Source organism: Metopolophium dirhodum, chromosome 6 (assembly GCF_019925205.1).
Source record: "Metopolophium dirhodum isolate CAU chromosome 6, ASM1992520v1, whole genome shotgun sequence".
Classification (NCBI taxonomy): domain Eukaryota; kingdom Metazoa; phylum Arthropoda; class Insecta; order Hemiptera; family Aphididae; genus Metopolophium; species Metopolophium dirhodum.
The window spans coordinates 25,167,279-25,177,046 of record NC_083565.1 but is presented as its reverse complement, the minus strand read 5'-3'; the positions used below and the strand labels follow the sequence as shown (position 1 = coordinate 25,177,046).

Sequence of the window (9,768 nt, the reverse complement as noted above, 5' to 3'; positions counted from 1 at the left end):
TTTAAAACAACAAATCTCACACTGTAACCAAATAACCTAAAAAATATATAAACACAGTTATTTTTACAGACATTTTAAGTTCAAACTTGGAAAAAATTACATATTAAAACCAAGGATTACGATTTTACTTATTTTGTTGTAAATTAATATTACAAAAAACATCAACATTTTTTGGGTTGAGACTAATCTTTATGGTGTCAAAGTAATTCAACCTGAAAAAAAAAAATATATTACATAATTAATATTAAAATCAATTATAATGGGTAGTTGATTAAATGTTTAAGTGAAACACATGACAATAATACTAGTCAACAAAGTGCTTTTGAAGAATTCAGTTAATATAAATTATTCATTACTAAAAAATCGGAAAACACAACATAATTAAATCCTCGTTTTTTTATTATTACCTAAATAATAATAATTGTAGTAATTAATTAAAAAAAAAAGTCTAATAGTTCCACACTTTACTTATTGAAATAATATAAATCAAATATTTACCAGGATGGAGTATTGTCGTTTTGAAGATGTAGAATATCAAATTACATCTACTTGACAGATGTATTGTCATATTCTATTGCTTTTCATTGTCTGTAATAGCATCATTAAGATCCATTTTTTTCATTGATATATCGGCCAATTTCAACCGAGCGTTGGAATGGTCGTTTGGACTTAACTTGATTGCCATTTCATAATATACTTTGGCTTGTTCTAGAAGGCCACGTTTATCATATATTACCCCCATATCGCAATAGGCATCGGGAAAGTCCGGCCTTATTGCTATTGCATGTTTGTATCTGTTGAAAAATGAATTATATGATTAATACTTATACTAAAAAGATTTCACGAATTGTCCATTACGGAATTCATAGAAAAAAAAAATGTATTTTGTAAATTTAAACATATCTCCGAGATAAGAGAATTTAGCCTATAATTCATATTTAAGAATATTTTATATTCTTGTTCATAAAGAATTAATTTTTAGTTGTAAATTAACAAGTCTTTAGTTTGCAAAAAAAAAAAAAAAACGTTTTTAAATTAAAAACCTTAAGTTATAGATGTTGGTCAATAACTTGTTTGTTGTTAAATTGGAAATATTGTTTTAAATTTGACCGATTTTAAATAATTTACCAAAGAAAAGATGTACATTACATATTATTTTCAAGTTATTGTAACTTGCATATACATTAATAAGCTCATTGAAGTAAAAGAAAAGGGCGTTTTCTGAAAATTTTACCAATTTAAAGATTATTTGGAGAATGTTTAGAGGGTCTTTTTAGAGCACATTTTAAACTTATAATGGTGTTGAATTATTATTATTACTTTTGAAGAGCCAAATCATCATGTCCCAGTTGATACAATGTCAGGCCCATTTTCCAATGACCAAATGCATTCCTCGGGTTCATAAGTACCGCACAACAGAATGAGTTTCTTGCATTTTGATAATCATCCTTCTCCATATACAAATCCCCCATGGACATGCAAGCATCGGATGCATTTAAATGATCTTTAGTTTTCCTGTATGCATCAAAGAGTTTTTCATATACGTCAATTCTATCAGGATTTATAAGGCTACATTTTTCAAGATAGTGTACCGCTTCATTATAATTTCGAATATTATACAAATAGACTAAAGCGAGTTCGAAATTTAAGCTAAAATCGTCGGGCTTGAGTTTCAAACACTTTTTGAATGTTTCAGCAGCTTCATCCATTTTGTCTTCATAGCAGTATGTAATTGCCAACTTTTGTAAATAACACTCATTTTTGGGATCCAGTTTGATTGCTTTTTTGAATGCGTGAGCTGCATTTTGGTAGTCTTTAATTTTGATGTAGGACATTCCCAACTGAAAACAAGCATTCGTCCGATCGGGGTTTGTTTCTAAGAGTTGTTTATATTTCAAAATAGATTTTCCAAATTTACCGCTCTTATAATATACATCTGCTAAATTGTTTAATGTTTCTGCACAATTTGTTGCACTGTTGTGGGCAATCTTAAACTCCTTTTTAGCCTCTTTTATTTTGTTTACTTTTAATAGTAGTTTTCCGTACTTATTACGTGCTTTATATAATTCGGGTACTAGACTTAATACACGTTCATAAGCCAGTTTTGCTGGTTCTAACTCATTAGTCTTAAATAAAAAGTCAGCATAGTTGGTCCATGCATCCGCACAATAAGGCTTTATTGCACATACTTGAAATAGGTATTCTTTTGCTAGATTATTTTCCGATTTTTTCATGCAAACTAATGCAAAGTTACTTAAAACTTCGGGACATTCGGGATTAATATTATTTGCTTTTTCTAAACATTCAATGCATTCTTCATAATTTTCGCAGTTAAAAAATGATTTTGCATTAAGCAATAAAACATTTAAGTCTTTCGGTTTATGTGTAAGTAAACCTTTACACATTTTTTGCGTCGCTATAAAATTTCCATTTTGATGTTCTGCTTTTGCAGAGTTTAGAAGCTTATCTAAAAAAAAAAAATATATAATTTAGAACATTGAACGATAATTAATATTAAGTTATTTCAGTTAATAAATTGGTAGAATAACAATTGATACAATTCAAACAGTTCGATAAGCTGTAATTAATTAGTATATTAATAATGTAAAATCTATTTTAAAGTAAATTTTAAGTTCTTAAATGAAAAATAAAATGCTGAGTTTCAAATATTGATATATATTCCATTTATATTGAATCTTTAGTGGATATACCTTTGTCTAATAATAGTTTTTCCGTTTTTCAAATTAATATAAGTAGTATTAAGGCACATTTCAATGATATCGTAGCCTTATTGGGCTCAATAAATAATTATTTTAGTGTTATTGTATTATGTGAAACCTGAATTTATTATGAATGATTTTGTATTTAAATTAATTAGCTATAAAACTATTAACTCATTAGGAACATATAATATATATTAATTTTGAAGCGGATTATGATTGACCAACAAGTTTACTAGGGAATGATCGAGGAGATAATATTAAGATTATTTTAATCAAGCTGTATTAGTTGACTTGTATAAACATAAACATTTGATACCTGTATCAGATCATGAACATTAGTACTAGATATAATATGCAAAATGTTATTATACGTTTACTGAAGTGTCAAAAAGTTTTTAGACAAAATAGCGTCTTGTATTTATGTTGTATATAAAATAATAATATTAATCAGTGTGATAGTTTTAAGTCATTCAAAACTTATCTTAATTTTATTGATTTTTCAAAGATAATAGAGTTATAATAAGACTGTTAAGTAAAATTCAACCAAATTAACAATTGTCTTTCAACTTTTTTGTCTTCTTAAGGTGATGAGCTCCCCCACCACAAGCTTTGCTTTTAGGTGATGCGGCAATATGCATCCTACGGTTTTTTATGTCATTCATTTTTGTATTATTTAAGTTGTCGTTGCAATGAAGTTCATTATTATTATAATTATTATTATTAATTGGATTCAAATGTAGTATCATTCTATGACATTATGCGATAGAACAGAAGCAGCTTTATTTAGAACTCCTGGCCACCGTTAGAAAACACCAAAAATAATGTGAGATAGGAGCAGTTTCATTGTGTTTGATGACATTTAATTTTCATTTAACTTTTTTGTACAAATAAATAAACTTTTGAATGGCTGAAGACTGAAGTTGTGTTTCAAAAATTTGTTAATAATGGTTTTGGTAGTTTTGTGTAGGCATGTGTGCGTCGATGTGTGGGCTAAATGAATATTTAATGCATAATTTTACAGAAAAGGTATAAATTAGTATAGAACAGATTGAATTTTAGTTTAATTAATTGCATGCAGTGCACAAATGTTTATAAGGTAAATTAATAGTTTAACTAAAATATGTATTAATTTATTGTGGACCAACAATGATAAAAATAAGTGAAATAATACCAAAAATATATCCTTATTTTCCTAAAAAATCAAAAATTATTTGAACGTTAACAATGTGTGAAATATGTATATAAAATATAAATTAAACCAAAATTGGTCTAATATACTCTATTCCTTGGGAGAACATACCGGTTGTGTCACATAGAATAAGGTCTGTAGACCGACTAAGTTGTAATTCAAACTTCAAATAACATTCTAATATCTATCATTAATTGTTTTCAATTATCTAATATAACATCCTACAAGTATTATTGTATTACATTGTATTATCATGCCTTTCACTGATCAAACATTTATTGATATTAAAAAAATAAAAAAATTGTCTATAAAGAGCTCAATAACAATCAAAATATTTTGATAATACGTAAAATGTAAAATATTTTATGCAAGTTATTTATTTAATTTATTAGAAAGATGTCTCATCTTGAATTGTTGATCATGTTTTTCAATATTGTATCGTTAGTTTTGATATTTATCAAACTCATAGCTGAGAACATGATCTATGCTAAATCATTGGCCTCTATTTGATATTTTCATTTTCAAGGGAGATATTATGAGCATTTTTATTTTGTGATATATCTTACTCATGTAATGCTTGAAAATTTAACTATCGAAAACAAAACGTCAACGCTTAAGTACGGATGAAGTTATTACCTTAAAGTTGGATAATTGGTCAATTTGATCTAATATCAAAACTGACAGCACATAATTGAAACTAGTTAACAAAAACATGCCATTTCTTATGTATGTTAGATAGAGACAACAAATGCATGGGTAGGTAGCATCCTCTTAAGAAATATTTATGAAAAAAAAAAATTGTGTATACATATTTTTTACAATACCAAGAGGCTCTTGAGTTTGTTAGAAAAATATTGTTATATAAAGCAAAGTGAGTATTGAATTAGTTTAGACAGAAAATTAACCTAAAATGTTCTACATGAATTTTAAGTTGAATATTTCCTATATAAATATGGTAACAACATACATGGTGAAGTTTACATTATATTTTATTAAACCCAGATACCAATCCTTGAGCAGTTTACAAAAAAAAAAGTCGTTTGGTCATAGATTACGTATGCTCATCTATATATAACATAGCAATAGATAGTACTGATAATAATTATAACTTACCTAGGCGTTCACTATATATCTAAAAAAAAAATATTTGTAATTAAATAAATATAATCTAAAAATTTAAATGTTTTTAGTTTATACCTCCATAGCTTGATAAAGCTGCGTTAGAGTATCTCCTGACATTTGAATCGAGCTTGCTTTGCCAAGGGTTGATCCAGCCAAATCCTTCACTTTGGTAAACCCTAATTTGTCAAATTCATTGGAGATATGTGTAAATCTAAAAAAAAAAAAAACAATTATATACACATAAGAATGGTAATATTAAGAATAATTGTAAAATATTTACTTTAAAGTGTCTTTTTGTGATAAGATCTTTGTAATAACTGATATCGGTGCTTCAGAGTCTGAATGTTTTGGACAAAATAAATCCTGTAAGTGTTATAATTATTTTTTGATGAATAAATTTAATGTATGTATTTATTCATAATTAATCAAATGCGTTTAATACACATTTTTTGTCTTATAAGTAAAGTACATGGCAAAATAATGTTCAGGGGCTCATATTTAGCTTTATTAATCTTCTGTTATGCGAATAAAAAATATATATATAAGGTGAATCTATTTATCATTAGAGTACTTATCAATTCAGTAACTAGAGTCCTTTTAAATATCAAATTGAAAAACAGGATTTTCCTGATTAAATGAAATCATAGTTTGTATAATTAATGTCCCATAAGCATCCCATATACATAGTTAAATTATTAATATATTACTTACCAATGATGACGAACTCATTGTTTGAAATATTGGTAACAATTGATTTTTCAAATAAAGACAGCAGATAATGATCCACATAAACTTTCGACCAAGACTGTTGTCAATCAACTGTAAAATAAAACATATATTGTAATAAATAGAATGAATATAATATAAATATATTTTCATATCTAATTAGTAACAGCATATCTCAGTGTTTATAAAATACTACAAAATATAATATGACGATGATCACTGGTATAGCAAACAGTGAACAATTAAATCACAACAGCGTTAGGCGCTTTATAGGCTGGTCTAAACAGGAATTAAATAAAATAAAAAAAATTAGGTAGACGTTCATGGTCATTAAAGATGTCTATTTGGTATTATGGTAATGGTTGTCTCCAGCCGCGGAAAAAACACGATAATATAAAGAACATCCACACGCCACACTCTAGAGAGCCTATTATATGAGATTTTCTAACACAGATAAACACACTGGTATGTTCGCAACTTGGTTCTTAACTCGTTAATGCCCAGCCTTACATGCGGGACTGTACGATATTTCGTGCAAGTTGAGATAATAATAGTGAATTCTATTTCCGTCTAGCACACACTACTTATACTCACTATACGACAACGACGAGTTGGTGATCCACTGATGGCGTCAAAACTTAAAAGCACTAAGCACAGGATGTTTTATAAGTATTTCAGTCGCTTGTTGCAGGCACATAGAAGTTAAGGACTTAAGTATTTAAGTCCAGTGAAGTGAAAAAGCAAGTATAAAGAAAATGTTTAGACTACAAACTACACAATGGAAATTTGGAAATTCATATATGAATAAAATATGTTTATAGGTTATAGAGACGTACACAACTATAAGAACGCCATTGGTTCATGATCCGTGTGACGTGGCTGCGTGTAAATCTGCAGCTGCTGACGTGGCTGTTGTGCAGCTACCGCAGATTTCTATAATACTACGCTGGATAAGGAACTCCTATACAATTTACATTGTTACAAGTGAAGCTCAGCTGTGGACGGTCGCCATTTTGTTGGTTGGCAAAACATTTCATTTATTATACGAAATGTATAAGGAATAACATCGTTTTAATGGTAAAATAAAATAGTAAATGTAAAATGACTTATATAAAATATACTTTTTTTTTTTTTTAACAACATGTTTAGAAATGATAAAATACGATACAAAATAAAACATTATATTATCTTGTTTGCCATATGAAATACCATACAGTTGCCAACCGACATCGAAGCTTCAATTCATGGCGGGAGTTCGCTATCTAGTACTTTATAGATATATGTGTGTGCAGAAGACGCAATCTCCAAGAGCGGTATAAAATGTCCTTATTGGCGGCAATTTTGAATTGTTAGGTGTTCTGATACTTATTTATATCGTTTAATATAATAAATTACGATGAAAGCTTATAATTTATAAATTATAAATTTGTGTACAGAAACTAAGTCGGGGAGGATGACCTATGCACAGTTTCCGTATGTCCTGCGTATACCCATATAATCAGTCATCAGTGTTGCTATAGATACCAATTACGGCACATTTTTATAATTACCTATAATTGATATGTGTGTACCTTGTTTTATGATAGAAGTATTAAACTTTGCTTATTAGTGTGTGTATTAATGTATGGTATAATTAATCACACTGTTGGTAGTGTTACACCATTATAATATTAAATACATTTTTTTTATTAAAAAATACACATTTGAAAATACATACAAAGTAACAAATACCAACGAAACGTTATTATAATATAAAAGAAGTTTATATGAGTACCCTTTTCACGTAATTTTTTAGTATTACCTATATTAAATGTTGAATTATGTATCTATGTAATTGCTGAATGCTATAACTTTAATGAGTATAAAAACAAAGTAAGTGCCTAATTTCGTTATTATTTGTATTAACTCTTTTTTTTTTTTTAATAACTTTTACTCATTATGATTGATTAAAGATACAATGTTTTTTATTTTTATATTCAAACAATCTAAAAACTAAAATTATGTTCGATCATTGTTTCCTCTTAAAATCGTAACTTTCATCTTTCGTGTGGCGTCATTCGTGCGACGCCGCCACCGGCTACAATATTATAATTGAGCAATAATTAAGTGGCTATATGTATACTATTTTTGTGATTTTGATATATTTTTAGTTCAAATGCTTACATAAATAAAATCGTCCTAATGTATTATATTTAATATTTTGATATAGGTATAGTAAAAACCTTGCAACATAATATTAAATTTTTAATCGAAGTTTAACGAAGCTTGACGAAGTTACCATTTTTTTAAAATTAAAATTTATGGAATAGAAACTTAAAACATTTAAATTGATTTTGTTAGTTAATAAAATATAATAGTTTATTGATTAATTTCATTACGATTATATAAATATTTGGAAAACATTTTTTAATTATGAATCAATTGTTTAATATAGTTATTGTACCTACCTTTATTTGTTGTAAAAAAAACTGTTGCAACCCCTCCCCACTCCGTCCCGCCACCAAGATAAGACATTGATCTAGGTCCGTGCCTGGCATGATGTATTAATATATAAATAATATAAATAAATAAATAGTGGTCGTTCACCAAATACTTAAAATGTTTAATGTAGATCACTTGATGGATAAGGTTGACACCTGGTATAGAGAATACTAATTTAATGCCAATTGCAGTAAACAGCACATGCTTGACAGGAATGTAATCTTTATCAAGTATTTTGCAATATCGCCAGCTAGCAAACATTAATGTTATGCAATTTTTAATGTACCTCAATAAAAGTGGTCGGCGCTTTCGAGTTGGGTCCCAATTTTTATTTAATAGCTACTAATCGCAGGTACTATACACTAGTTAATAGCTACTAGTTAATAGATACTATAAGTTGTCATAATAGCGGTTGTTACATATTATAGATCCATATGCCCAATTTTTTTTTATAGGTATTTAAAATCAAATTTTGTCAACATTTAACAAAATATTGAACATTTTCCAAATTATTGTAGTTAACAAACTATAAAATGTTTGAACTTTTAAAACAAAATATCTCATACTGTAACCTAATAATCTAAAAAAAATAATATATAAATACAGTTATTTTTTACAGACATTTTAAGCTCAAATTTGGAAGAAATAACATATTATATCTATTAAAACCAAAAATTACGATTTTAGTTATTTTGTTGTAATTTACAAATGTTATTCGTTGGTATATGAAATGTATAAAGTTGCAATTTTTTATGAATTTGAATAAAATGATTACTAATGAGTAAAGGAAAAAATGCGGGGAGCATCCTCGGAGAATCACGTCGCTGGTATACAATTTTTCATTCGGTCAAAAAAATTTTAAATTGAATACAATATTCCATATGTAGAAGTTATTATTAGTTTAATTTAAAAAAACGTGTCGAGTGTTAATTATATTAATTTTTTAGGAGCTCTTGAAGTTAGAATTTTGACGAAAATCGTCAAAATCATGAATAATTGTACATTATTTCGAGTTAGTAATATTAATAAAACTTTTCTTCTTATATAGGTAAACGATTTGAAAATCTAATACAAGATCCCTTATAAGTTTTTCTACACATAACAAAAAAAAAAAGGTTCACCTGAAAGTAACACATACATTTTTTATGAAAGACTGAGTAGTTCAAATTTTTACGACATTGGATATTCAATCGTAAATTAACTTGGAATCGTTTTTCGTATACAATGATTTTATAACATTGAATTTAAATTTAACACGTCCATTACAGTGACCCACACGACACATAGGTACCCACCTTTTTTAAACTTTATATTCCCGGTGTGTTTCAAAGTTCAGGAATGTTTTTGTTTCACATTGCAATAACAAAATGCAATTAATGACATTTTAAGAATTTTTTAGCCATTGAAAATATGTTAAAAGTTTAAATTCGGACGTGAAATAAAAATAAAAATAAAAATGTCGATTTATCCGATGCTTATTTCGTTCTCATTTAAGTAATTTATATACTAATTTGATAACTTAAATCA

The 9,768-nt window shown here is 27.4% G+C and overlaps 1 protein-coding gene across 1 annotated transcript; it reads right to left on the bottom strand.

Moving 5' to 3' along the window:
* LOC132947273 (UDP-N-acetylglucosamine--peptide N-acetylglucosaminyltransferase-like) lies at positions 1 to 6,524 on the bottom strand. The gene is made up of 8 exons (XM_061017532.1): positions 6,355 to 6,524; positions 5,746 to 5,853; positions 5,315 to 5,397; positions 5,110 to 5,245; positions 5,026 to 5,044; positions 1,321 to 2,467; positions 499 to 794; positions 1 to 212 (listed from the first exon to the last, which is right to left on the bottom strand). The coding sequence occupies exons 2-7, from the start codon at positions 5,821 to 5,823 to the stop codon at positions 572 to 574; spliced, it is 1,686 nt and encodes a 561-aa protein (XP_060873515.1). The 5' UTR covers positions 5,824 to 5,853; positions 6,355 to 6,524; the 3' UTR covers positions 1 to 212; positions 499 to 571.
* Between the last annotated feature and the right edge of the window lie 3,244 nt (positions 6,525 to 9,768).

Coding starts and splice junctions, on each gene's coding strand:
- LOC132947273 (XM_061017532.1), bottom strand. CDS start 5,823: ATGTGGATCATTATCTGCTGTCTTTATTTGAAAAATCAATTGTTACCA. Junction 5,398..5,745: donor CAATGAGTTCGTCATCATTG/GTAAGTAATATA, acceptor TAACACTTACAG/GATTTATTTTGTCCAAAACA. Junction 795..1,320: donor GATGATTTGGCTCTTCAAAA/GTAATAATAATA, acceptor ATTTTTCAACAG/ATACAAACATGCAATAGCAA.